Source organism: Bos javanicus, chromosome 16 (genome assembly GCF_032452875.1).
Source record: "Bos javanicus breed banteng chromosome 16, ARS-OSU_banteng_1.0, whole genome shotgun sequence".
Lineage (NCBI taxonomy): Eukaryota > Metazoa > Chordata > Mammalia > Artiodactyla > Bovidae > Bos > Bos javanicus.
In genome coordinates, this window is record NC_083883.1 from 51627450 (window position 1) to 51653996 (window position 26547).

The following is a 26547-nucleotide window of genomic DNA, read 5'->3' on the forward strand; positions in this document are numbered from 1 at the left end:
GCCTGCTCTAGAATGTTCTTGGGGGGCCTAGCCAAGCATTCATATTATTGTGCTAATAATATCCAAAAAATGCAACTCAAAAGGCTTTTCTTTTCTGTGGGTGTGGCTGGGGGGGTCACTTTGAGGAAGTGGTTGGGTTTTCAAAATAACCAGATATGAGGAAGTTTGGAGCTTGAGAAATCCCCCCAAATTCCCGCCATCCTTGCCCCGCTTGTCATTCACCCTTGATGATCCCATGGTCCCATGGTCATGTAAGAGGTGTCCTTTGCTGTGCCCAGGTGTGTTCAAGGTCTCTAAATACAGGGCCAGGAGTTCCCAGCCAGAGAAGATGTCAGCAGCAGGTATGCAGATGCATAAATTTAGAGGCCAGGCTGCTGCAAAGGACCTCGTTGTCTGCACACGGCCTGGGCCAGGTGCTCTGTCCAGGCCTAGGGGGAGAGGGAAAAGGTGGCTCACCCAGCCTCATTTACAGAGGCCCTGCATCATCGCATCCAGGAGCTCGGCACACCACTGGAACACTTGACTCACTGCCCTGGTGGTGGGTAACCTGTCAATTCAGCAAGACTTGGGTGACCCACCATGCCTAGACTTGGAGGTGCAGGAGAGCAGTTCCCTCTTGGCCCCTTCCTCCCTCCTCTCTAGGTCCTCCAGTGAGGAAGCACAGTGTTGGCAGGTCACCCTTGAGGGGCCCCGCTTGAGACCTTGCCTAGAGTCCCTCAGGTCCAGGGGGTGTGCAAGGACCCACCGGGCTGCAAGGGGCGCAGTTCTATTCCAAAGTACTTTCCTTCTAAGCAGTGGTTAAGGAGTCCGGGGCAGGTAGTGTCACCACTCGCTGGGCCGCAGTCAGCCCACCGGGAGGGATGCGGGGCCCGGGTTGGCGAAAGTGCTTAGGACACAGCGAGGTGAGTGGGCACCTAGCGTAGCCCTGAGGCCCCCGCTCTTCCCCAGAGGGCAACCCCAAGCCCGCGCGCACTCGGTGCACAGTGCCCCCAACCCAGGCCTCGGTCCCGCCCCCTGTCCGGGTCCAGCGTCAGAGCCACCTCCCCATGTACGAGGGGCGGGACGAGAGTGCGGCGCATGCGTAGGGCGCCGGGTGCGCCTGCGCGGGGCGCGGAGCGGGCCTGCGCACTGGCGGCGCGGCGGCATTGCTGCTCGGCGGGCCGGGTGGCCGCGGGGCCGGAGGCGGCCATGGGGCAGGGGGCGGCCGCGGCTCCAGGGGCCGGCTAGTGACGGCGAGCGGCGGCGGGGCGCCGGGACGCGCGGGTGTGGCCTGGCGAGGAGACGGCCCCGCAGGCTCCCGGGGCAGCGAACGGTGAGTTCGCGTCTCCTCGGCCCGGCCTTCTGCCCGGGGTCGTAGGGTCGGGGTCGTGGGGTCAGGGTCGTGGGGGCGGGGCGGGAACGACCCTGCCCACTGACTGGCCACACACTGCCCCGGGCGCCGGCGCAGGTGTCCGGGTGGCCAGACCTCGACCCCCGCGACCGCGCTGCGAACGAGGTGGCGGGCCCGGCCTTCACGCGGGGCGGTCAGTTAGGGGTCCACGTCGCGGTATTCATCCTCGGAAAGCGCCTCTGTGCTCGGAACCCAGCGCCCAGCCGACGACCCCTGAGGCCGGCGGCTGGCCCGCCTGAGCCGGGTCCGAGCCCCCGGTCTCTCTGCCTCTGCGTCCGGCGCGCTCTGGTTTTCGTGGATCCTCCTCACCCGCCCGGGACCGGGCCTGAGCCCAGACGTACGCACTTCCTGCTGGACGGCGCCCTGGGCTTGGCCGTGACCTTTGCCCCGTTGCGGGAACTCGAGGACGAGGACAGGGACCCGCAGGTGCGGTAGGCGGGCTACGGCCCTGGGGCTCGGGTGCCCAGGTGTCCTGGGCCTGCAGTTCAGGTGGGCGTGGGATGGGCCCGAGTCGGCCCCGGGGGTGGACGGGGCACCCCGGGCCGGGCTGGAAGGAAGGCCGGTCGGGAGGGGTCGGTTCTCTGCGGGGGCTGCGGGCCACCCCCCAGGCGCTGACCGACTGGGCACGGGGCCCAGTCCTGCGGGCGGGGCTGCCGGCTTGTCGTTTGCGATGTCTCCCCGACCCGCTGTCGTACAGCCCAGAGTTCAGTGCGTGGGGCCGGGCAAATGCGTGTGTAGACTGTTGGCGAAAAGAGGAACTGAGTGAAGGTGGCCCGGAGGCGGGCTCTTGTGCAGGGAGCTAGGTGTGCAAATACCTGCTTCAGCCCAAGCGCGTGCGAGATCTCCCAGGGGAGCCCCTGGAGCCCCCTCGCGTCTCTGATCCTGTTCTTCCGCCCAGCAGGCTCTGCCCCTCTGCGGGCCCAGTTTTGTCAGGTCCTGGCCAGCACTGGGCATCACCTGCCGGCGGGAGAGGGGAGATTTAATAGGTACCTTTTATTGCCTCAGTGTTAAGGAGGGATAAACTTTGCTTTTTCATTCAGTATTTGAGCAGGTGTATGTTGAGAGCTTGCACTAGGCGTCATGTTATGTTTATATTTGTGTGTGTGACTTTTACTTATGGGCATCACAATGTGTCTCCTTTCTTCCTGGGGAAGTTCTTTATCTTGGTTATTATGCTCCAGCACTTTTCTGTTAAAACTTCCCAGTGCGGATGTTTTTTGAAAATGAACTGAAATAATTCTAGACTCCCAGAAAGTTGTGAAAAACAATACAGAGGAACGCCTGCACTTATCCCCACATCCGTGGCACAGTGACGTGAACCCTGGCACCTCCGTCACACCCCTTGCTGGGGTTCACCACTTTCCCGGGGCACAGCTGTGTGGCTGCCACCACAGACTCAGAGCTGGTGTCACCTAGGGAGCCCACCCCAGGCTCCCCACACTCCCTGGCCACCAGTGATCTGTTCTCCATGCGCTTGTGTTTAGTCATGTCAAGAAAGTCATGTAAGGGACTTCCCTGGTGGTCCAGTGCTTAGGACTCTGAGCTTCCATTTCATGGGGCCCTGGTGGAGAAGTAAGGTCTCACATGCTGCATGGTATGCCCCAAAAAAGAAAGAAAGAGAATGAAAAGCGAGTTGTGTAAATGGGAGGGTTTATCCTGCAGTCAGCCTGGGGGCTGACTTCCTTGCCCTGCAGTCAGCCTGGGGTCACCCAGCTGGTTTCGGAGTCCATGTCCACTCCCTCTGATGGCCTGGCGCACTCACCAGTGGGGACTCTTGGACTGTCTGTGGTGTTTGGCTGCTGCAAATTAAAAGCTGCTGTGAATGTTGAGGTGCAGGTTTTTCTGTGAGCATCAGTGTTTCTCCGGGGTGAATGCCCAGGTGGACTTGCTAGGCTGTCTGTTTAGTTTTTAGTTTTTATAAGATGGTGTCAGCCCTTTCCAGAGTGTCTGGCCGTGTTCTGGTCCCGGGTGGTGTGTGAGCAGGCGTTGCTCTGCGACCTCTCCAGCGCTGAGTTGTCTGGCTGTTCTGGTCAGTGTGCAGTGGCATCTCATTGTGGTTTCAGTTCCTTCTGGCCCATCGCATGGAGCATCTTTTCACCTGCTTCTTTACCATGGGTGCATCTCATCTGTCCAGTCATCTCTTGTCCACTTTCTAATTGGACTGTCTGTTTTTTACTGTTGAATTTTGATAGTTTTTGCTATTTTATAGGTACAGATCTTCTGTTGGATATCTAGTTTGAAAATATTTTCTGTCTATGGCTTGATTTTGGGGGGGGTGGTGTTTCTTAACAGGGTCTTCCACAGAGCAAGTTTCTAAGAAGCCCAGTTTACCAATTTTTTTTTATCTTTTATGAAGTGTGCTTTCTATATCGTGTACAAAAAAGATTCTGTCTAACTTTAGGTCCCCAAAACTTTCTCCTGCACTTTATTTATTTGTGTATTTATTCATGGCCATACCATGTGGCTTGCTGGACCTTAGTTCCCTGACCAGAGATCAAGCCTGTGCCCTCAGCAGTGAAAGCTTGCAGCCCTAACCACTGGACCACCAGGGAATCCCCTCTTCTGTATTTTATTATGAAGGCTTTCTAGTTTACGTGGAGTTAATTTTTGTGTCACGTGTGAAGGTTAGGCCGAGGTTTACTTTTTTTGCCTATAGATGTGCATGACTCCAGCATCCTTTGTTGAAAAAATTGTCTTTCCTTCCTTGAACTGCTTATGTACATTTGTCAAAAATTAATCGAGTGTGTTTGTGTAATTGTGTTTCTGGGCTCTCTCTTCTCCATTGACTTGTATCTGCCCTCCCCCAAGGCCACAGTCTTGACTATTACAGCTAAAGAGAAGTCTTCAGAGTCACTCATCTCCCTTTATCCTTCTTTAAAAAAAAAAAAAAGGGTGTTTGCTTTTTACACATACATTTTAGAATAAACTTGGCCGTATCTACCAAGAAATCTTGCTGGGATTTGTGTAGAAATCACACTAACCCTGTAGATCAATGTGGGGAGAACTGACATCTCTGCTGCATTGAGTCTTCTGATCCATGATTAAGGGCGTCTCTCAGTTACATCTTCTTTGATTTCTTTCATCAGGGTGTTTAAAATACAATTCAGCATACAAGTCCTCTGTGTATTTTGTTATATTTCATCCAAGTGTTTTTTTGGTGACTGTAGAGTGTACCGTCTCTAACTTCAGACTACCTTCTTTGCCTGTTGCCGTGACTCAGACATGCAGAACTATGCTGATTAAGGGTGGTCAGAACAGACATCCTTGCCTGGCTCCCAGTCTTATATTTTCCCCATCAAGTTAATATAGTGGTAGCTTTTTTGTAGGTGCTCCTTACCAAGCTGAAGAAGTTACCCTTGATTCCTAATTGCTGAGAATTTTTACCATCGTTGGGTGTTGAATTTTTTCCACTTTCTTGCCCATCAGTTGGTGTATGTGAGATGGGTTACACTGACTGAGCCAGCCTTGCGTTCCTGAGATACGCCCCACTTGGTGTCGATCGATCCTTTTTAAGCATTCTATGTTGTGTCTGTGTTGAGGATGCATCAAATAACGCATTACGCTGAGAGTCAGTGGATGTAATTCTTAAACTGCAAGTAGAAGCTGAGACGGCATCACTGGCATACTTAGCTGCAGAAGAAATGACATCTCAGCACTTGTCCCAGGGTCGGTTGAGCGGCTGTTGGAGAAATTTGGGCCTGGTCAGTGAGCAGCTCAGAAGGTCCTGCACTGCTTGTAGGTGGAGGTCCCTGGTGGGGATGGGGCAGCATTTGAAACATTGTTAACAGACATAAATTCATCTCAGCCATTTAGATGAGAATTATTTTGAAGAATGATTTGATCTTTTGAATGAATATATTGCCCATAATAGCAAACAAAGTATGTAAAAATCCAATGATTATATAATCAGTTATAAGACGAAAATTTCAGCATCGTAGGATTTAATTACTTCCTTGTCTGTATTTTCTCAGGATTATAGTAATCTAACTGGATTATAGTAATCTAACTTGATAGTTGCTTCTGTGTCTTCTTGGGGTGATAGAATTTTCTACACCCTCCTAGGATTACCATATCACGTGCATCTTCGTCCACACCTTCTCAGGATTGTACTACTCTAACTGGATAGTTATTTCTGTGTTTTCTTGGGATGGTAGAGTTTTCCACACAGTCCTAGGATCGCCGCATCACCTGCAGGCTCAGCTGGCTTTAAGGCAGGCTGGTGGCTCAGACGGTAAAGAATCTGCCTGCAGTGCAGAAGACCTGGGTTCGATCCCTGGTTTGGGAAGATCTCCTGGAGAAGGGAACAGCTACCTACTCCAGTATTCTGGCCTGGAGAATTCCATGGAGGAGCCTGGCAGGCTACAGTCCATGGGGTCGCAAAGAGTCAGACACGACTAAGCAACTTAGACTTTTCGCTTTCCTGGCAAGCAGGTTTCAGGTTCTTGCAGCTGATGCAGCACCAGGATAGTGGTCTTCACGTTCTGTTTGGCCAGGGTTCTGACATCACTGCCTGTAATCATTGTCTCTTGATCTTACGTGTTACTGGAGGCTGGGGTGTGTGCCCTGAGAGAACCTTTTTGTCATTCAGGAGGGGCTACATCAAAGGCCTCTTTTGCAGAACATGAGGCGGGAAGGGTCCTCTCTTCTCCCAGGACCCTGGGCCTTTCTGCTGGGTCGCATCGTCTGTATCAGTGAGGTCATGCCAGGGGCCCAGATACAAGCTCTGCCCTCCTCACTGTGTCACCTTGGGCTTTGGTCTCCTGGACACCCCCACGCAGCTCCTTGCGAGAACAAGTCAGACAGTTTGAGTCAAGTGCTTGGACAGGGCCTGGCAGTGTGGGCGCTGGGTCTGCTGCTCGATGGTCATCCTGACCTGGAGTGAGTGTTCACGCTCCCGCACTATGATCCTGGCCTCCCTGGCTTGCTCTTCCCTGTGGCTGGTTGTCCTAGGCCAGGGTAAGCATCTACACTCCTACACTGTGACAGCTATTCTTTATGTTATTGTTGTTGACTGGCTAAGTCATATCTGACTCTGTGACCCCATAGACTACCGAATGCCAGGTTCTTCTGTCCTCCAGTATCTCCCGGAGTTTGCTCAGATTCATGTCCACTGAGTTGGTAATGCTATCCAACCATCTCACCCTCTGCAACCCCCTTTTCCAGGTCTCAGAGTGAAGCCACTACCAGGCCTCTTGTAACAGCTTAAAGCAAGTTTTTTGTTTTTTTTTTTTAAACAATATTTCCTCTTAAAGTTGTGAATTCATGGTCCATTACAGCAGTTTGTGGGGTCCTCTTGGGGATTAAGTGACATACATGAGTGGGACAGTCAGGGCAGGGCCAGCAAGAGAAGGCAAGCAATGAGGTTAGTGATTGTGTTTTTATCTTGGGCAGTTTTTACTGAAACGAGGGAAATGTGTACATAGCTTTTGTGTATTAACTGAGCCCAAACCTGCCTTCTTGTATTTCTTGCGACTTTGTCCTGTGTCCTTTCAGGCATCGTGACCTTTCTGTGTGGCCAGACTCGTGAACTCACTCTGCCCCCTTCCCATCCGACCCCACAGCTGGTGGTCTTGTCCTCATCTCCCAGCACTTGAGGCCGCCGCAGGCTCTCCGTCCTAGCACCCTAGCACTCTTGTGTCCTCCACTAAGTGTTCCAGGATTCCCCCAGACTCTTATCCAGACCCCTCCATTTGGTGTGCCCCGGGTTCAGTCCTGAGAGCCTGTCTGGTTCTATGGTTGTCAGCGTTACCGTGTGCTGACAGAGCCCAGCCCCGCGTGTCCCCGAGCTCTAGGCTTGAACTGTTAGCTGCCAGCACGTCATCTCCCCTTGGCCGGTAGTGATCACGTGAAGTCAGGCCCGAGAGATGGCAGAGTTTCTGCAGCGTTGCTCTTCGGGCTGTGAGGAAGTCAGACCCCTTTGAAGAGGAACTCGGCAGCAGGTAGTGGTCAGGGTTGCGGAAGAAAGGAACTGGGCACCAGTGGGTAGGAGCGGGAGGTACCTGTTCTCTTGAGCAGGTGGCATCTGAGCACAGATCTGAGGGATGGTCGTGTCACGGGTGAGGTGTCTCGACAAGTCGTATGGCCATGCTTTCTCTTCTGTTGGGTAAATGTCTGAGTGGAAGGGCTGTAGCAGATGGCGGAACCATGCTTAATTAACATTTTAAGAAACCGCCAAACTGTTTTCCAAACTGGTTGCCCCGTTTTCATTCCACCAGCACTGTCTGAGGGTTCCATTTCCTCCTCAGGCTCTGGGACACTTGGCGTGGTCAGTTTTCTTACATTTTAGCCATTCTCCGTAGGTGTGAGATGATGTCTCCTGGTTTTAATTTGCATTTCTCCAGTGACTAAGGATGTTGAGCATCTTTTCATGTGCTTTTCAAGATGCAATCAATGTATCTTGGGGAAGTTGCCCAAAGTTGGTATCTTTGGCCTGTTTTTTAATTGAGTTATTTTCTTACTAAGCTTTAATAATTCTTTATATATTTTGGAAGCAAGTTCTGTGTCATATATACATTTAGCAAATATTTTTTGGTCGATCTCATATTTTCATTAAGATTTTTGTCAGTTCATATTTTCATTTTCTTAATAGTGTCTTACGAAGGGTACAAGATTTGAGTTTTAGTGAAATTCAGTTTGTCAGGTTTTAAACTTTGTACTTTTTGTATCCTGTTTAAGAAATCTTTGCCAAATTCATAGCCATGAAGATTTTGTCTAGTGCTTTTTTTTGAAAGTTTTATAGCTTTTATTCTTACATTTAAGTGTATGATCCATCATGAGCTGACCTTTGCCAACTTGTGAGGAGAACTGAACTTCATAGTGTTGGGTGTGGCTGTGGAATTTACCTGGAACGTTCTGGAGGAACGGTCATCCTCTCCTGTTGACTCCCCTCGGCACCTCTGTTGAGAAGCCCTGACTGTCGTCTGCATCCTCTGTCTATGTGTACGTCTCTGTGTCAGTACCACACAGTCTGGTTGCGGCAGCTTTATAGCAGGTCATCAGATCCGGTAGCATGAGTCCTCCAACAGGGCTTTTTTTTTTTTGAGCTATTCTCGGTCCTTTTACGTTTCCAGTTTCCAGCTGAATATTAGAATCAGCTTGTTACTTCTGATAGAAAAGGCTGGGCTTGGGGAGACTTGAGATCTTAACGATATCGTGTTCTCTGGTCTGTGCACATGGTATGTCTCTCCCCTGACTTGTTTCCTTTCAGTTGTGTCCGTGGTGCTTGGAAAGTGAGGTAGAATGTGAAACCTAGTGACTCAGTATTTGTATGTGTGGTGAAGTGACCACCACAGCAAGTCTGTCACCACGTTTAATCACCAGGCTTTTTTCTCATGGGAACTTTGAAGACCTTCCCTCTCAGCACCTTTCAAATAAGCACAACAGTATCACTGACTGGAGTCACCATGGTACGTGCTACACTAGGTGACTGACTGACTTTACAGCTGGAAGTAAGGCTCACTCTCCTTTTGCCAACGACATCCCTACATGTCTTATATCTTAGTAGCACTAAGCTTCAGTTTCTTTCTTTTATTTTTCTTCTTTTTTTGGCCGCATCACAAAGCTTGGGGGATCTTAGTTCCCTGACCAGGGATCGAACCTGGGCCCTGGCAGTGAAAACACAGAGCCACCTGGGAATGCCCTGGCTCAGGAGTTTTTAATGACTGCTGGAGCCTTTGGTCTGGGTCCGGTGTGGGAGTTAGTATTTCGCAAGGTCCTGATGTGATTGTAAAGTGCGTGCGGAGGCAGGGGACTCAGGGGCCCTCACCTTTGGCCTCGTTGTAGAGGCCCCAGGCTTCTCTGTGGCCCCTGCGCTGTCCCTTCTGATGTCCGCGCCTGCCTTGTGGTCCTGCCCCATTCCCCTGCCTTGTCCTCAGGGCTTTGTGAGCCATGAGGCAGGCTGAGCTGCTGGGCCTTTCTGAGCGGGAGGATGGGCAGGTCCCATGGCCCCAGCAGCAAGGCCAGGCCCCTCCCGTTAGTCAGTGGTTTCCTAAGAAAATGACCTTTCGGCCCAAATTCTCAGAGTGTAGCTCTTTCCACCGTCATCCAAACTGGCTTCTTCATGTGGTTTTTGCCCAAGCTCTGCTCTGCTCTTTCTACTTGTCGGCGCTCTGGTTTCTGCCGTATTTCTGTCACTTCTTTTAGGCTCGTTTGATTCCTGCTCTGGCTCTCTGACGAGGCCTTGGCTGCTGACCGCTGTTCTCAAGGACCTGGGGGCAGGTGGGTGGGCATGTGGACCCGGCCTGCATTCCCTCTTTGCTGTAACATCATGTGGGTCTGGATGGGCACGTGGATCGGGCTCGCGCTCCCTCTTGGCTGCAGCATCACATGGGTATGGGTGCAGTTATGAGCCCTCAGTGGCTTAGGAGGAAGTTGAGATGTTCCCAGCTGGTCGAGGACTGTTGTTTTGTGTCTGCTTCCATCTTTTCCTGCTTTACTGCGTGTGGTTGGGAGATGAAGCTCCTGTAAATTGAAGTTTTTTTTGAGGACCAAATAAGTCAGTTTGGGCAAGTGTTTCATCGGCACTGGAGGAAAGCGTGGCTTTGTTTGCAGGACGAGGGTGCAGTGTGTGCCCATGGTTGGTCTTCAGTCGTGCTCACCCAGCCTTTTCTGGATGAGAGGTACCGTGTGACCGTTAATTCTCTCATCAAGGTCCCACCATGTGCCTGCGTGCTAGGCTGCTGGTTGGTACCTCACTCTTGGACTCCCAGCCCTCTGGATTCATGGAAAACCACAGGTAGATTCCGGAGTTGTTAAGTGCCTTTGGGATGAAAACAGACTTCCCAGACTGGGTAGGCTAGATTTCAGCCATTTTCCCTCATGAGGGGTGTAGGTGTGTGTGTACATTGCTTTACTTTATTTTATTGAAACAATAATAATATTTATTTTATTAAATCAAGGCATCCTGGGTTTTCGGGCCAAAGTCTTCCACATCCATCAATTGCAGAAATGGAACAAGAAAAAGTCAACGGGAACAAGGAGCCGAGTGCAGAGGCATCTTCGTACCGCTGTTCCGCGTGCCATGGGGATGAGGACTGGGGCCTGGGGCACCCACTCCGGGGCCGCGCCAAGTCCCGCAGCCTGTCGGCCGCGCCTGTCCTGGCCAGCGCCCGAGAGTTCAGGTACTGGCCTCCTGGGCCTGTGGGGGTGCTCAGGAGGCAGGAGGGGGTTGTGCTGGCTGGCATGGCCTCCCAGAGGGCACTCCCAGCCAACCCCCACGCCCTAATGCCTGTCCTCACTGTGGAGGCTGAGGTGTGGGGGTGCCGCCCAGGGTGGCCCCAGGCCCTGGGCACACAGTGAGGGGTGGGGAAGCTGTGCCGGCCTCAGCCATGTGAACGTCACTCAAGTCCAGGGCGAAGCTGTCCTAGCCAGCACTGCCATGGGTGCAGGGCCTGAGAAGCTGCCATGTGAATAGCTGTGTCACCCTCCTGTGTCAGAGTCAGTGGGCGGGCGGGTGACCTCGGCTGCCGGCTCTGCGGGGTGGGATGTTCCCACCCTTTCCCTTCAGAGAATATTGCTTCAGAGAACGTTGAACTTGGTTCAGTGGCAGCAGGTCAGAGGTGGCTGCTCTCAAAGGTTGACTGTGATGCAGACTTAGAGAAACCTGCTGTGAACAGCCTTTCCCCAGAGGCCAGGCCGTGGCCGGCGGCCGCTCCTGCATGTTCTTGAGCTGGGGAGTTGGGGGAGCCCTTGACCAGACCGACTCTCCCGGGCTTGGCTGCCCTTCACGAGACAATAGGAAATCTGCCTTGTCCGTGTGGGGATTTGGCGTTTGTTGAGCCTTGAGATGGGCAGAGACGAAAGCAAGTTTGCCATCTGTGTTTGGCTGTCTTTGTGCCAGTATTTTTGGTGCAGAAAGGGACCATGAGGGGACCTCCCTGTGGTCCAGTGGGGAGGTGGCATACATCCCTGGTCAGGGAACTAAAATCCCACAAGTCATATGGTGTGGCCAAAAATTAAAAAAAAATAACCAAAAGGACCACAAAGCCTCTGGAGCTGGCACTCTGCGTGAGGGAGGACACACCTCCACCCTGTCTCCGTGGGGCATCCACATGGCTCCCAAGGACCGGCGCTGGACCTTGAGGGGAGGACAGGGAAAGTCACCAAGCGGTGTCATCCCTGGGATGTGTGCTGGCCACGGTGCCCTGTGATTCAGTTGTGGCTGGAAATGCTGAGCCACTCAAGTGCTGTCTTCTTCGTCGACAGTACAACTCAGCATGGGCGTTTTGTTAGAACCTGGATGGCTGGGGGATGGTATCTGAGGTCTTAATTCCCAAGGACAGGCCCAACAACTGCTCCTCAAGTAGACTTGCCTGGACAAGAATTCAGAGCCGCAGGCCCGAGCCCCATGGTACATCCCCTTTTTCTAGGGTGGGGCCCGGGTGCCTGCCCCGGTTTGGGTCCTTTGTTGTAAGGAGTTTCTGGGAGCCCTCTCTGAGGGCAGTGCCACAGCATGTTGCCCTCAGAGCAGCTCTGGGGATCAGGTGAGTGTTCTGGGACCGTTGCTCGGGTGCTGGCAGATGGCGATGCTCAGGCTGTTGGAGTGAAGATGGCAGAGAGTCTGAGAGTCAGTGCCTCGTCTGCATGCGTGTCTCTCAGCGACTGAGGGCCCGCCCTGCATCCTCTCCCACAGGAGGACCCGCTCCCTGCACGGGCCGTGCCCAGTGACCACGTTTGGACCAAAGGCCTGCGTGCTGCAGAATCCCCAGACCATCATGTGAGTCAACGGGGGGCTCCACGGGGATGGGGAGCTATGGGAGGTTCTGATGCTCCGGGGAGCAGGGCATGGGCCTGGCAGCCACGTGGCAATGTCCCCGACTCCCAAGGATGAGAAGGTGGTGGGGCCTGCTCCTCGGGCCATAGGAGCTTCAACAGGAAAAACTCAAGGAGAAAAAATAGTGTATTGCACGCTGATGCATCTGGTGACTCACATGTGTTTCTCTTCATTACTGTTGAAATGCAGAGATGTCAGCTGGTGTTTTTTGAAAATCTGAGGTGTTTTTTGAAAATCTGAGTTGACTTGTTTGAGTCCCGCCTTGTGGGCATGGCTTTTTTTGTTTTAAGATAAGCCCTGCATTTTAGCAACACCCACCACCTGAGAAACTAGTTAAAAACTAAGCAGTTTGGGTTATTTCGCAGACACGTGGCCTAGGCTGTCTTCTGTACCTGTCCTGCGCCGCCTCCTGGCACTGGACATGCCAGAGAGGGGCTGTCGTCTGCTGGCTCTGTGTGTTCTGTCTCAGGGAGAAGACACGCAAATGGCTCCGGCCACCAGAGCTTGGTGAGGAAGCAGCAGAATTCCAGCCAGCTCTGCTGTCAGGCCTGGTGGTGGGCTGCCCGCTGCATAGACCATCTGTGCCCCCTCCTCGAGGGAGCTGTGGAGGCTTAACTTCTATGGGGGGTAGGCCAAGGCCCACACCCAGCACAGCAGCCACACTAGCAGCTGGCCCCCCAAACCCCTCGCCTGGCTGCACCCTGCTGTGTGCCCGCCCTGTGTGACCTTTGCTGGCTGCCCAGACCCCCCCTCCCTGTGTCCCAGCCCTGCACTGCCGCACCCTCCTCGTCATTCACAGCCCAACCTCAGCGCACCCTGGTGGCCCTTGGCCATCCAACCATAACTGGCCGTTGCCGCCCTGCCCAGCCCACAGCAGCCCAGGTGTGTGTGCTTTGCCCTCACAGCCCTTGGGTGGGGTCTCAGGGCGGCATCTGAGCTGTTCCCCAAGGTCAGGTGGGGTTGTGGGGTGCTCCAGGCAGAGGAGCAGGTGCCCCAGAGTGTCAAGGGCTGAGCAAGCAACTTTCTCTGCTCCCTGGCCCTGGCTCAGCTCAGTCAGATGGGCTGAGCACCCTGGTAGGGTGGGATCCCTTACCCGTGTGGTCCCTGCCTCTCCTACAGCCTGGCCAGGGGCAGGGGTTGTGTGCTAACCTGACTTCTCCCCTGACAGTGTAGAGGAGCTGATTACGAGAGTTTTATCTTCTACTTGGTTGTCTCATATCTCACCAATGATTGCGTGTTTTCTGTTATGTTGAAACGTGTGGAATTACTAGTATCTGACGCCTTCAGCTTTTGAAACTGTGGCTCGCTGGGTGTCTGGCTAAGCTGTCCGGCACCCAGAGCCTCCTTGGGAGGGGTCAGTATCCCTCTTTGCAATGACCCAACAGGAAGTTGAGTGACCAGTTGGCGCCCAAGACCGAGCTGATGGCACTACAGTGGCTCTGGCTGGGCATGGCTGACTCACAGATCTGGAGGGGCTGTGAGCCTCACCTGCCTGGTCAGTGGGGAGGGGGCTTCAACGTCTACCTCACCAACCAGGCAGACTTCCATCTGCCCTCCTTCTAGGCCCAGGGCCAGGTGGAGTGACAAGAGGCCTGCAAGTGCCCGCCCTCCACGTGTAAGCCCCTCCCATGGGCCAAGCCAGTTCCGCAGCCCAGTACTGTTGTCTGCAGCTGGACAGGGCCCGTCCTGACTGCCCTGGGCGGCAGAGCTCAGCGGCCAGCTGGTGAGGAGCAGTTGTCTGAGGTCTGGCCGCTTTGCTGTTAGAGGCGATTGGACAAGAGGATGGTGTGATCAGTAAGGTCAAATACAGCTTGTTTGCTTTGAGTTTTCATTTTAGGAAGCTCTGCACTTGTTTTATGCAGCTTTTAGCAAGTCACTTTACTTTATGTTTTGCTTTCAGTTTTGAGGAGATAGTGGGGTTATGGTGCCAGTGCACACTTGGGGAGTCTTGGGGGGGCTGGGGTGCATCGCACTTCCGCCGTTAGTGAAGCACAACCGAGATGCTGGGCACCCAGCACCACCCTCCGCCAAGCTGCGCGTGTGACCCAGCCTGGCAGAGATGCTGGCAGAGGGCCATGAGTGATCCCCTCCTTTGCAGAAACGCCTGGAGAGGGTGAGTGATGGTCAGTCAGTGACAGCCTGCAGCCAGGGACCCACCACCTGTTTAGTGGTTGGCATCATGGTGTGGGAAGTTGCTGGTGGGGCTGACAGGTTCTCAGGGAGGCACCGGCCATGGGGCATGATCTGGAGCAAGTGTCTTGGTTGGGGAACTTGCGTCAGAAAGGCCGTTTCCATGGCCTGCAGTCCTCAGGGCTGTTTTCCAACAGGCGGAGGTGCTGCCTGGGGGCCCGCCCCCACGTGAGGGCTCGGCCTTGGACACCCCTGCCCCTGGGGGAGGACCTGCTGCCCACAGACCATACCAGGCCCTGCACCCGGTGACCGAGGCTGGGTGCCAAGGGACTCTTGGAGCTGTCGTTGGCAGGCAGGCCCAGCTGACTTATTTTGTTTTTTTTTTTTAATTTTTTGAGAAGTTTTGGGTTCACAGCAAAAGTGAGAAGAAGGCGCAGAGCTCCCTGTTGCACTCCTCCTAGCCTCCCCGCTGTCATCATCCCCGAAGCCAGTGCATGTGTGACAAACAATGAAGTTACACTGACGCATCGTCGTCACCAGAGTCCTCTGCATATCAGGGTCCTGGACACGTGTGGTGACATGTCCTCGCGATTGAAATCACACAGCACAGTCTCACTGCTCCAGATCCCGCCACTGGCTTTAAAAGAGGCTTTTACTGTGGAGGCGAGGGTCCACTGAGTTGGTCACATAGCCGTGTGGACCTGGGTCAGCGGCAGCCCAAGTCTCCATTGGCTGGTCTGGGTGCACGTGGGACGTCCTCTGAGCAGGTCCCCGGGCCGGCCTCGTCCCGAAGGGGCCTCAGGCAGGGGCACGGCCGGGCATGGGGAGGGTCTCCATACTGTGCAGGTGCCAGCAGGTCAGCCTGGGGCCCACGTGAGTGCTCCTCTCCCCTCAAAGGCACATCCAAGACCCTGCCAGCCAGCGGTTGACGTGGAACAAGTCCCCGAAGAGTGTCCTCGTCATCAAGAAGATCCGGGACGCCAGCCTGCTGCAGCCCTTCAAGGAGCTCTGTGCGTACCTGATGGAGGTGAGTGGGGATGGGCTCCAGGCTCTCTTCCCATCTGCTCAAGTCAGGAGGCTTCGTAAGCCAGACACAGGAGCTCAGAAGTGTGTACTGTGAGTACAACAAAGGCACTTTGCATCTGAGAGACAGAGGAATCGTGCCCCTCTCCCCTGACCCCATCAGAAAAGCCTGAGACGCAGAAGGAGGCTTCTAGAAGACCAGCGCCCTGACCTGTCTTCCTGGTGGGGCTGACGCCACCATGTCCTTCCAGGAGAACAACATGATCGTGTATGTGGAGAAGAAGGTTCTGGAAGACCCCGCCCTCTTGAGCGATGATCACTTTGGGCCAGTGAAGAGGAAGTTCTGCACCTTCAGAGAAGGCAAGTTGTCCCTGGGTGGCAAGGTGCTGCCTCCAACCCGGCGGGACCTCTGGTACCCCTGCCTTGCCCCGTGCCCAGCAGTTGGGGTGCTTGACGTCTCCTGTGTCTTCCAGATTACGATGACATCTCCAATCAGATCGACCTCATCATCTGCCTGGGGGGTGACGGGACCCTTCTATACGCTTCCTCCCTCTTCCAGGTGAGGCCCTAGTTGCCTGAGGCCGTAGGGCTGCAGGTGATAGGACATGGAACTGGGACTGCTGTGGGTGCTGGAAGCTGTGCCAGGCCAGCTGATGGCGCATGAGGGCCCAGGGGCTGGGCTAGGAGGAGGGTGACCCCTGGGAGAGCTGGCATGTGGGCTGAGTGAGGGGGCCAAGAGTCAGGGGCAGGTGAGAGCAGTAGCCCCAGGCTGACTGGGAGGTATGGTGGGGGAGGGACTGTGGAGGCTGCAGAAGGCAGGGATCTGCGGGGGAGGGACCTTGCCAGGGTATGTTAGGAGGTCGGGCGGGCCCCTAGAGCAACACCTGGGAGTGAGACGGAGCCAGTTGGGCAGGAGGGTGGAGTCCAGCAGGGCCTGGGGCAGTAGCGGTTGGCAGAGGCCGAGGTTGAGGGTCCTGGGATGTCCCACATGCTCAGAGCTCTCATTCTCCCTTGGGAGCCTTCTCGGCGGAAGTGGCTGCAGAGCCACCTGGTGGGACCTGAGTCCCACCCTAGGCTTCCTGCCCCGGCTGCCTGTGCTCTTGCCTGGCATCTCTGTGGGGGCTCACTGCCCTCCCAAGCCTGCTGGGCATGGCCTCTGTGTGTCAGAGCCCCCATGTCCTGCCCTGCCACGCCTTCCTCTGTCCTGTCCTCTGTGGCCAGCAGTTGGTCCCCCTGCCCCGTTTCTCGTCAGCTCTCCAGCTGTTCTCCTGGCTCCCAGGCTTCTGGCTGACCCTGTGCCCTGTGTGTCAGCACCGCCCCCCTGCCCCCACCCGCCAGCCCTCCCAGGGACCATCCAGGCGCAGGTCCATCTGGGCTAGTGCTCGCATGCCTTCCACGTGGACTGGCCAACGAGTGACCTGTCTCATTGGCTCGCAGGGTAGCGTGCCTCCAGTCATGGCATTCCATCTGGGCTCCCTGGGCTTCCTGACCCCCTTCAACTTCGAGAACTTTCAGTCGCAAGTTACTCAGGTGATACAGGGTGAGTTGGAATGTTCCTGAGCCTGAGAGCAGTTCCCATGTGGGATAGTCATCCTGCTTGGTTTGGGAGGTTTTTAATGATGCTGAGAACAGCACTGAGTGTTTGGGGCTCAGAGGACTCTGATTCTGAAGGTCGGACACCTTGTCCTCAGAGAGGAGCTGAAGCCACCACAGTTCAGCTGCCATCTGTGTCACGCAGCAATGGATTGATTTCCACAGGAGCCCAGGGTGTCGCCCTCCATTTGTGTGAAGATGGGAGGGGGTCCCTGGTCAAGGGAGCGGGTACCTCTTCTGTGGCATGACTGCCCCCACCTGCTGACTTCCCTGGGTGTGACCCCTGCTGGCCTCCAGGGAACGCAGCTGTTGTTCTCCGGAGTCGGCTGAAGGTCAGGGTCGTGAAGGAGCCCCGAGGGAAGAAGGTGGCCGTCCCTAATGGCATCAGCGAGAACGGGGTGCTGGCTGCAGGCCTGGACGTGGAGGTTGGGAAGCAGGCTGTGCAGTACCAGGTCTGTGGGCCTGCCCCTCCCCCCACCAGGTGCCGGGCCTTGCCCTCGGGCAGGGGGTGCAGGGCAGGGGCTTTGGGCTGGACCTCCTAGGGAGCCTGGGAGCAGCCCACACGCTGCCCTGCCTGCTCAGTGTGTGGTGCCCTCACCCCCAGGTCCTGAACGAGGTGGTGATCGACAGAGGCCCCTCCTCTTACCTGTCCAACGTGGACGTCTACCTGGATGGGCACCTCATCACCACAGTACAGGGCGATGGTAGGTGGGCATCGGACCTGCCCGGGGGTGGGGTGTGGGGGCAGTGCCCTAGCCTTACTTGCAGCCTGTCCCGCAGGCGTGATCGTCTCCACCCCGACGGGCAGCACGGCGTATGCGGCCGCCGCGGGGGCGTCCATGATCCACCCCAACGTGCCCGCCATCATGGTCACACCCATCTGCCCCCACTCGCTGTCCTTTCGGCCCATTGTGGTGCCCGCGGGGGTTGAGCTGAAGGTCAGAGCCCCCACCCTTGTCTGTTGGAGCCCTTTGGGGCTGTCTGCCTGCCCTGCTGGGGGTGGGAGAGACTTTGTCCACTCTGGCCTTTCGTCATGTGTCCTGTGCCCCAGAGGGTCTGGTCGGCGGGGCGGGGCTCTCAGCCTGAGTGGGTGGGGACAGTCGGGGTGGGGAGGCCCTCAGGCAATTAACCACTGCTGCCTGGCACGTCCCTGGGGCCATATTCTGGTGTTTGACTGCCCTTCCACATCCACCTCTTCTTTCCCTGGGCCGAGCTCCCTGCTACAGGCCACCCCGGGCCAGCACGTCCTTAGTGTGAACCTTGGCGGGCAGGGCTACGTCTGACGGACACAGCTCCAGGCCTCTGTGCCCTGTGGGCCTCTGTACCCTCTGGTTGGTATCTGCATAGTGCAGTGACTTCACGGCCTGGAGCTGACCTTTTTATGTGGTGGGCAGTGTGTTGCCTATGAGGTTTTCTCCTGGCCGTTGCTGTGCCCCAGGGTGGGGTCCGTGGCACTTAGCTGTGCTCAGAATGCATCTGCGAGTTCTCTGAGCCCCCTACATGTGTGCTGCTTGACTCTTCAGATCATGCTGTCACCAGAGGCAAGGAACACTGCATGGGTGTCTTTCGATGGACGAAAGAGACAGGAGATCCGCCACGGAGACAGGTGTGTGGACTGTGGGGTGCAGTGGCCAGGGCAGGTGGGCCCAGGGTGGCTGTAAGCTGTGGACCTCTGTCTGGGTGATGGCACCCTGCCAGCTGCACCTGCTCCTTATCTTCCCACCGCCTTGCCCTGGGGGTCTCCCCTTCACGGACCTGAGTGGAGTGAGGGGGTCCACGGCTCTGTCCTGGGGGGCACAACAGCACCACTGAGCCCCTAGCCTGGCTGTCTTCAGGGCCAGACTGGAAAATGGCCAGGTGCCCGTGACATCAGAGGACATGGGGCCAGGCTGCACGGCAGATGGTACAACCAGAGCTGAGGTGGTCCACCAGCCAGGCTGTCGAGGGTCCTGCTCAGTGGGTGGCAAGGGGGCTCAGTTCCATGAAGGGGCTCAGTTCCAGGAGGGGCTGTTCATCTCCTTTCTGCTGCAGCATTAGCATCACGACCTCTTGCTACCCTCTTCCCTCCATCTGCGTTCGCGACCCCGTGAGCGACTGGTTCGAGAGCCTGGCGCAGTGTCTGCACTGGAATGTGCGGAAGAAGCAGGCCCACTTCCCTGAGGACGAGGAGGACGCGGACGAGGAGGGTGGGGAGGAGCGGGCGGGGAGCTAGGCCGGTGCCGTGTCTGTGCTCTGTGAACATCACAGGCCCTGCACCACTTGTCTCTGGCCAGAGGAAGGGCCTGCAGTCTGCCTTGTGTCGACCAGATCAGTTGTTTTTAACGTTTTAAATCTGACTTTTCTGCATTTCTAAGCAAGCCAGTGAGCAGGCCACACAAGCTCTGAAGTCAGCCCAGGCACACCCACCAGGCAAGCAGTCAGAGCCCAGTCCAGTTGGGGATTGCTGAGCTGGGTGGTGGGCTCCTTGTGATTCCTTGTCAGCAAACTTCCACAAATCAGTCTGTTGAAATTGAGAGGGGATCAGAATGAACGGGTCTATCCTACAGTCTTGAAAATAAATGTCTCACGGCCAAAAATCTCCCTTCAGCGTCACAACGTCCCTGAAAGCCACTGGGGGGAGTTTGTGCCGAGAGCCGCTCCCCAGCTCGGCGTTCATCCTGAATCTGCCGGGCCTCCTGCCTCGGTCCCCAGGCCTGGTCTCCTCCCTGCTTCCGGTGATGCCGTGGCAGGCAGGGGTTGGACCACACACATTCCTCGGGAAGCAGGGGCGTGCCTCCCCACCCTGGAAGGTGTTTTCAATCCTGTGTCTACTTTTTAGAGATTCTTTTAAACTTTTCTGAGAGTGCTTACGTACAGATTTTCTTGTACACACTGTGAGATTTCTGCGGGAGGGCTTGTGCTGTGAAGTGGGACCATTCTGTGCTGCCCAAGTGGCCATCTAGAGAGCTGGGTGGCTCTGCTCAGAGGGTCTGGCACTTGGTGGGCCGGGAAGGCACTGCTGCTGCTCTGGCTTCTCCCAAGGGGCCTGGCTTTGAGGGCACGTCTGTCATTCCAGCCCCTATGCCTCTATTGCTGGCTGACCGGCCGCCTGGGGCTGGGCCTGCATGGAGTCTGGTGAGGGTTGTGGTCAGTGGGCCTCTGGTTACTGGTGCCTAATGGGCGACCTGGTTTTGAGTAACCATATTCTTTCTGAGCTGCATTTTCAACTGTGAAATTGGCCAGAAAGGATGGAGGGCCTGTACGTTCTCGAACTCACTTCTGGAGGGCCAGGGGCCAGGAGGTTGAGCTCTGCCCATCTGGACCAGGGCTGGCCCTGCAGCCTCAGCACCGTGGCCACTGTTCACATGTCTGTTGAGTGCTGTCCACCCACGTGGCTGTCTGGGCAGCTCAGCCAGTGCTGGGATGGAGATGGGCTCCTACCCTCTGCCCACAAGCTCCAGCACAGAGGGTGGCCCACCAGGCCTCCCACAGGCTGAGGGGGCGACACCTCCAGCTTTAGCTCCAGAAGAGTGGTCAGAACGCAGGTCACACATTCAGACAACAGAGCAGGTGCAGACCAAGTCCTGCAGAACGATGGGGAATGACCTAGGAAACTTTGGGTTTTTGAAGTAAATTCTTAATGTTTCATATTGTTAATATCTTGAAATTTGTTAAATGTTGAAAGCCTTATTACTATTTTCAGATTCTTTCAATAAACAGACTTGTTTAAAAATTGGGGTTTAGCAAAAACTTTATTTGGTTCTTTGTAACCAACACCAAAACACGGAGGGGTGGGTGGGCCTGGGGAGTCCAGATGCACTGAGGCTACCCCTGGCACACTTGTAGGGTGTGGGGGGGGGTCATACTCCAGCAGCACCTCACCCGTCACGTCCTGGGGACAGGCTTCTGGGCCTGTCCTGCAGGAGGAGCCCAAGCTTTGGGCCATGGGTGCCCCATGGAGGCCAGTGGGCGCATGGTCCCCTTTCTGGTTCTGGGCCTCCCCCTCTTGGGCCTGGGCTTAGGCAGGGCCAGGCTTTGCCAGGAGCCTGAGCAGGTACTTTGGACACAGACACAGCCTTGTGGGCTGGAGCCTGGGAGCTGTGACAGGTACTTTATGGGCACTGCTGCGAGGCTAGCATAGGACAGGTGCAGTGGTTGCCCCAGCAGCGGAGCAGCCCAGGGCCTGCTCATTCTGGTCAGAGGCATGTGTGTGCGGTTGCCTCCCTGGTTCCCTTCGCATCCAGGCACACGTGGGAGCATGACCCCATCCTGCCTGGGAGTCTCAATGGCTGTGAGGCCTCTGCTATCTCCTCTGTAGTGGGGCTTGGTGGCCAGCATATCTGCCTGGAAGCCATTGTGTCCGTGGGCAATGGGGTGGGCATGCTGTCAGAGCCCAAGTTTCTGTGGACTTAGCTGAGCATGCACAGACCCCAGGCTGGGCCCTGCTGCTCCGGGAGCAGAGGATCTACTTGAGGGCAGGAGTCAGCCCACTGGCCGGGGTTTTTGGACTGCAGGTGCAGGCTCTGTTGGCACAGGCACCACCTGCAGGGTCACCATTCTTGTCTAAGGCTGTTGATCTCTCAACCTTGACCTTCCAGGCTTTGTGGAGCACATGGAAGAGGGTGGGGAACTGGAGGCACAGAGGCCGCAGGATAGGAGGGCATTTCTTTGGGCTCAGGCCTTTGGTCCCTCAGAGATCCCAACTGTCAGGATGGTGGCCTTTCCTGGCCTGTTGGACCTCCTCCCAGGCCTCAGTGCTGGGCACCCATCCAGCCGATCTCCCTTCTCTCTCAGATCAGGCTCCATGTCCAGCAGTTCCTGCCCCGGGGCAGCCTGGGCCAGGGCTGTCCTGCTGAGGTTCCCACACCTGGGAGCCACTGGCTAGAAGGACACTGGAAGTCTGCCAGAGTGCCAACTGGGAGGGGGAGCTGCTGTAGAGATGGAGCCCTGTGGGGGTCGGGGGCCTGTCAGAGGAGCCCAGAGAAGTTGGGAAGGGGGTGTTAGGGACAGGGGTGGGGGTACTTGAGTCACCACATCAGGGAATCGGCCACTGCTGGCACATTTCACCCCAGAAGGGCCAGGCTGGAGCTTGGGCTGTGTCCAAACCAGGAAACACCAGAGTATTTGGTGGAAGAGGTGAGGTCAGGGTGGGCGAGGCCAAGGAGGAAGGAGCCGACAGAGGACACTCAGGGCTGGTCTGGGCACCCTATGGGGAGGGCCTCTCGCCCCCAGAAGCTCCGGACAGGCAGCCTTGGGGACATATGCACAGCCTGACCTCAGTTAGACTTCCTGGGAGCTCAGTTAGGCCCCTGGGTCCCCAGGACACTCCTGGACGCTGATCTGAAGCCGCAAGGGGGCCACCTGCAGCCCTGGGGTCCGGTGGGCAACTTTCAGATGTCCCCTCCCACCCCCATGGAGTTCAGAGGCTGAGTCCCAGGGTCAGGCCAAGGTGGGGACTGGGGGGGTCAGCCAGGGCAGCGGTCATGCCACTGGGTGTGTAGAAAGGGTACCCAAAGGGCAGCCAAAGTGGTGCTGCCCCTGTTTCCCCACCTGCCAGTCAGGACGAGCCAGAGGCCCTAGCGGCTGTGGCTACAGCTGCCCCCACCTCCACATGCAAGGCACAGTGCCCATACTAGACAGAAACCTGGCTCCCCAGGCGCAACTGGCTGAGGTGATGGCCAGGATGGCAGGTGAGTGGACCCACAGGACCAGGGGCAGCATCCAGAAGGGCTGCTTGGCCATCCCGAGGGAGCGTCCCAGAGCCTAAAAGGAAATACCCAGGAAGGTACCGGAAGCCCCAACTCCCTACAGCCAAGGGACCTGGGGTGGCCAGGGGCCCAGCTCAGGCCCAGGCAGACCCCAGTGGGCTCATCTGATGGTGGGGCTCCCCGTCCAGGCCCTACCCGCTAGCTGGGTCTGAAGGCCCACACGCTTGGCATTGTACTTAAGATCTGTGAAATCCTTTCCCAGGGGACCACGTCCTAGGATACCCCCACCCTCAGACACCTAGAACAGGCTCAGATCCCAATGCCTTGGGTGCCCAAGGGCCACCTGTCCCTGGTCTGAGCCTCTGCCCCCTTCTGCCCTGGCAGCTCTGGTGACCCCTCACTACTGACCACTCCACTTGCCCTCCTCCAGAATGTCTAATTAGGGGAGGCCAGCAGAGGTGCCCAGAAGCACCCCAAGGTGTGGTGAGGCCTAACAAATGTGGATGGTGTGCAACACAGAGACACCTTGAGGCCTAATGTGCAGTGATCAAAAATGGCCCTGGAGGGGCTGTGGTCAGGATGGGAGTCCTGGAAGCTACATCATGTGGGTCAGTGCTGGCAGTGGGTCTGGAGGTTGGAGGTGGGGGGCCCATACCCATTCTCCCACCCATGGATCATGATCCAGTTCTCAGGACCCTGTGGGCTCCTGAGACCAGGTCCACATCTGCTGCTATCTCATGTTTCCCTGGAAACATGGGCTCCTCTGGGCCCACCTGACTGTAGCCATCACTTCAGACCAAGATACGGATGTAGGTCAAGCCTGTGAGAGGGGGCAGGGGACCAGCTTGGCAGTGGGGAAGGACTGAGAGGGCCCAGCAGACACCAGCATGCCATGGGGGATGCGGGGGAAGGGGCTGTGCCGGATGTTTCAAGGATCGAGGCCAGGGCAGGGGGGTCAGCTAGGGCTCCTTCATAAGAACAACTTCCTAAGAGGTATTGTATCTAACTTGCAAATAAGCAAACAGGCTGAAACGGCCATATTTGAAGCTGACAAGGGTGTGAAGAATTCTGGTCAGTCTACTGTCTTTTACCCCAAACTCCACTTCTTGAGTAAGTTGAAACTCCAGCAAACATTGGTAAAACCACTCAGATCCTTGCTGTGGCTTCTCTGATACTGGAAGTCACACAAAGACCTTCACAGGCAGCAAAGCCACGTCTCCTGCAAACATTTAGAGAATTATCTGAAAATTAATCAAGGGACACCTCAACTAAAATGGAGTTGGGAGGCGACAAGGTGGAAGTCCTCAGGCATGTACCCCCAGTGTCCACACAGAACCAGAGAGGAGGGGAGTCCCAGCACCTGTGGCCAGAACAGCCATCTCACTGCCACCACCCGGCAGATCTCCCTGCCTGGCAACGGCTCAGCCAATGAGAAGCCACCTTATTTAAACTCCAATGTTTCCTCTAATGGACTTCTTGTTTATAACAACTTCCCTTCCTCCTTTATAAAAGAATGTTCTCTCTGCTTTACCAGACTTGCATGTAGTTATCACAGTTGCATGTCCTGAGTTATAATTCTTTGCTGCTGCCAAACAAACCTGAAAGAAAGTGGAAGTCGCTCAGTTGTGTCCGACTCTTTGCAACCCCATGGACTATACAGTCCATGGAATTCTCCAGGCCAGAATACTGGAGTGGGTAGCCTTTCCCTTCTCCAGGGGATCTTCCCAACCCAGGGTTCGAACCTAGGTCTCCCACATTGCAGGTGGATCCTTTAACAGCTGAGCCACAAGGGAAACAAACGTGACTTTCTGTTAAAATAACTGGCTGTTTTTTTGCTTTGTTTTAGGTGAACAATCATTAACAGGACAAAGAAAAGGGGGCAGGATACAAACTCTGGAAGTGTGACCATGGAGCAAAGACTCCAGCAATGGTCGAAGGCCTGGGTAACACTGTCCTCTGTGCTGGAGTGGCCAGCCCAAGAGGGGAAGGTGACTTGGCACTCCAACATCATTTCAGAATTGTTAAAATGAACTGTCTCAGATAAAATGTAAGAAAGACTCGGCTATAAAGTTTTTGCTACTTTTCATACAATTGCTTTTGAAATTATTTGACTACAAGTAACTCACTGACCAGCAACAACCAGTGCTGCTGGGCAGTCATCAAGCATCTCAGAGTTGTGTGCAAAGTAGGAAAATCTACCCTATAAACTTTGTTCAGTGTCCTGAATACTCACTTTTAGGGATGATGAAGGTGTCATATTCTGCTCCGAGATACAGATGTTAAGAGAACTTCACTTTTGCTTCTTTTTTGCATTTTAGGCCCAGGCCCCTGACCAACCCCTGGGGTGTCCAGGCCCTTCCTCCAGTCATACCTTCTGGAGGATCCCAAGGAAAACCCTTCCCCTGCACCTCGTGGCCCAAACCCTGCCTGTAGACGCCAGAGGTAGGCAGATACCACCATCCATTAACTGACCCTCTGGCCAAGATCTAAAGGAGAAACTATTAATTTTAAAACAATATGAAGCTAAATATATGAAAGTCTGACAAGAAGAATAGGCCTTGGACTTCCCTAGTGGTACAGCGGATAATAATCCACCTGCCAATGCTGGGGCACGTGTTTGATCCCCGGTCCGGACAGATTCTGCATGCCACAGAGCAACTAAAACCGTGCACCCAACTACTGGAGCCCATGCTCCTGGCCCATGCGTGCTCCGCAACAAGAAAAGCCACCACGATGAGAAGCCCACGCATTGCAACAGAGTAGCCCCTGCTCGCCACAACTACAGAAAGTCCCCGGACAGCAACACGTACCCAGTGCAACCGAAATAAATACTTTTTTTTAAGTAGGCCTTAAGAAGAGCCCATTAGAAACTTCTCTGGCGGCTGACCAAGACACCAAACTTCCAACGCTGACGGCATGGGTTCAAAAACTAGGTCCCACATGTGGAAACTAACACCCAGGACAGACAAATAAAAATAAATATTAAAATGAAGAGGAAGAAGAGCCCATTAGCAGTAACCTCGCTCCTAAAAATTACCTTTAAAAGTAAGTGGAGAGAATTCCTTGGCAGTCCAGTGGCTAGGACTCCTAGCTTTCACTGCAAGAGCCTGGGTTCAATCCCTGTTCGGGAACTAAGATCCCACAAGCAGTGTGGCACGACTAAAAATAAATTTTTTTTTTTTTTGCTAAAAATTAATAATGTAAGCCAGGAGGAAAACCGGGCCAGGAAGATGCTGCGCATGGTGCCAGGGATGGGTGGGGGTAGGGGCGCGTACGCAGGCAAGACAGTCCCACTGAAGCCCCTCAGAGACTTGGGCCAAGGCCACGCCCCCTGGTGGAACTCCCCAAACTCAGCCAACCAGCGTCCTCGTGAGGGGCGTGGCCTTGGATTCTAGCTGCCCCTAGAGCACCTCCGTTGCTGGCTTCCTCAGCTAGGACAGTCCCTTTGTCTTTCCTCTTCTAAGGGAGGCTCCTTGAGGCTGAAATTTCTGTCTCTTGAAACCAAAACTCAGAGCCAGCTTATAGGTCGGCTCCTCCACGAACTTGCCGCTCCCTGGGTCGCGGTGGTACGGCCTGGAAGTTATCAAGGGGAGGGCGGTTCCCAGAAGCATCACCCCTGACTGGGCTGAATTGGTACGGCCCGGAGGATACCAAGGGGACGACCGTGAGAGGGTGCCGTTATCCAGAAGCACCTGCCCCGCTGGCCGAGATGGTACGGCCCGGGACGTGCCAAAAGAACAACCGCGAGGGGGCGCCATCACCCAGCAGCACCACACCAGCCTGGGCCGAGGTGCTACAACGCAGAGGGGACCAAGGCCGCGGGGGCCGCCATCGCCCAGCTGCACCACCCTCGCCTGGGCCACGCATTACGGCCCGGAGAGTACCAAGGCCGCGGGGGCCGCCATCGCCCAGCTGCACCACCTCCACCTGGGCTGATGAGGTACGGCCCGAAG

At 55.5% G+C, this 26547-nt stretch overlaps 2 protein-coding genes and 1 long non-coding RNA gene across 10 annotated transcripts in view; 2 read left to right on the forward strand and 1 right to left on the reverse strand.

The window, feature by feature from the left end:
• The first annotated feature begins 1130 nt into the window (after window positions 1-1130).
• Window positions 1131-26535, forward strand: NADK (NAD kinase). 5 transcript variants are annotated; one of them, XM_061383050.1, is made up of 12 exons: window positions 1131-1312; window positions 10288-10509; window positions 12021-12104; window positions 15189-15318; window positions 15566-15674; window positions 15788-15873; window positions 16752-16854; window positions 17205-17359; window positions 17512-17611; window positions 17688-17845; window positions 18431-18513; window positions 18939-20621. In XM_061383050.1, exons 2-12 carry the CDS (start codon window positions 10337-10339, stop codon window positions 19117-19119), a joined length of 1362 nt encoding a protein of 453 aa, XP_061239034.1. In that variant the 5' UTR covers window positions 1131-1312; window positions 10288-10336; the 3' UTR covers window positions 19120-20621. The 5 variants fall into 5 exon arrangements, with proteins under 5 accessions (XP_061239034.1, XP_061239032.1, XP_061239035.1 ...); XM_061383048.1 differs by having other exon boundaries at window positions 1172-1312; window positions 17676-17845; XM_061383051.1 differs by lacking the exon at window positions 1131-1312 and adding an exon at window positions 1416-1816.
• LOC133227935 (uncharacterized) lies at window positions 19729-25472 on the reverse strand. The gene is made up of 2 exons (XR_009730009.1): window positions 25427-25472; window positions 19729-24192 (listed from the first exon to the last, which is right to left on the reverse strand). It is a non-coding gene; the product is annotated as an uncharacterized LOC133227935 (long non-coding RNA).
• Window positions 26446-26547, forward strand: part of LOC133227928 (cyclin-dependent kinase 11B) — a 40513-nt gene continuing 40411 nt past the window's right edge. For all 4 annotated transcript variants that reach the window (XM_061383022.1, XM_061383023.1, XM_061383032.1 and 1 more), the window contains exon 1: window positions 26446-26534. The gene's annotated coding sequence lies outside the window, so the exon portion shown is untranslated. The remainder of the gene's footprint in view (window positions 26535-26547) is intronic.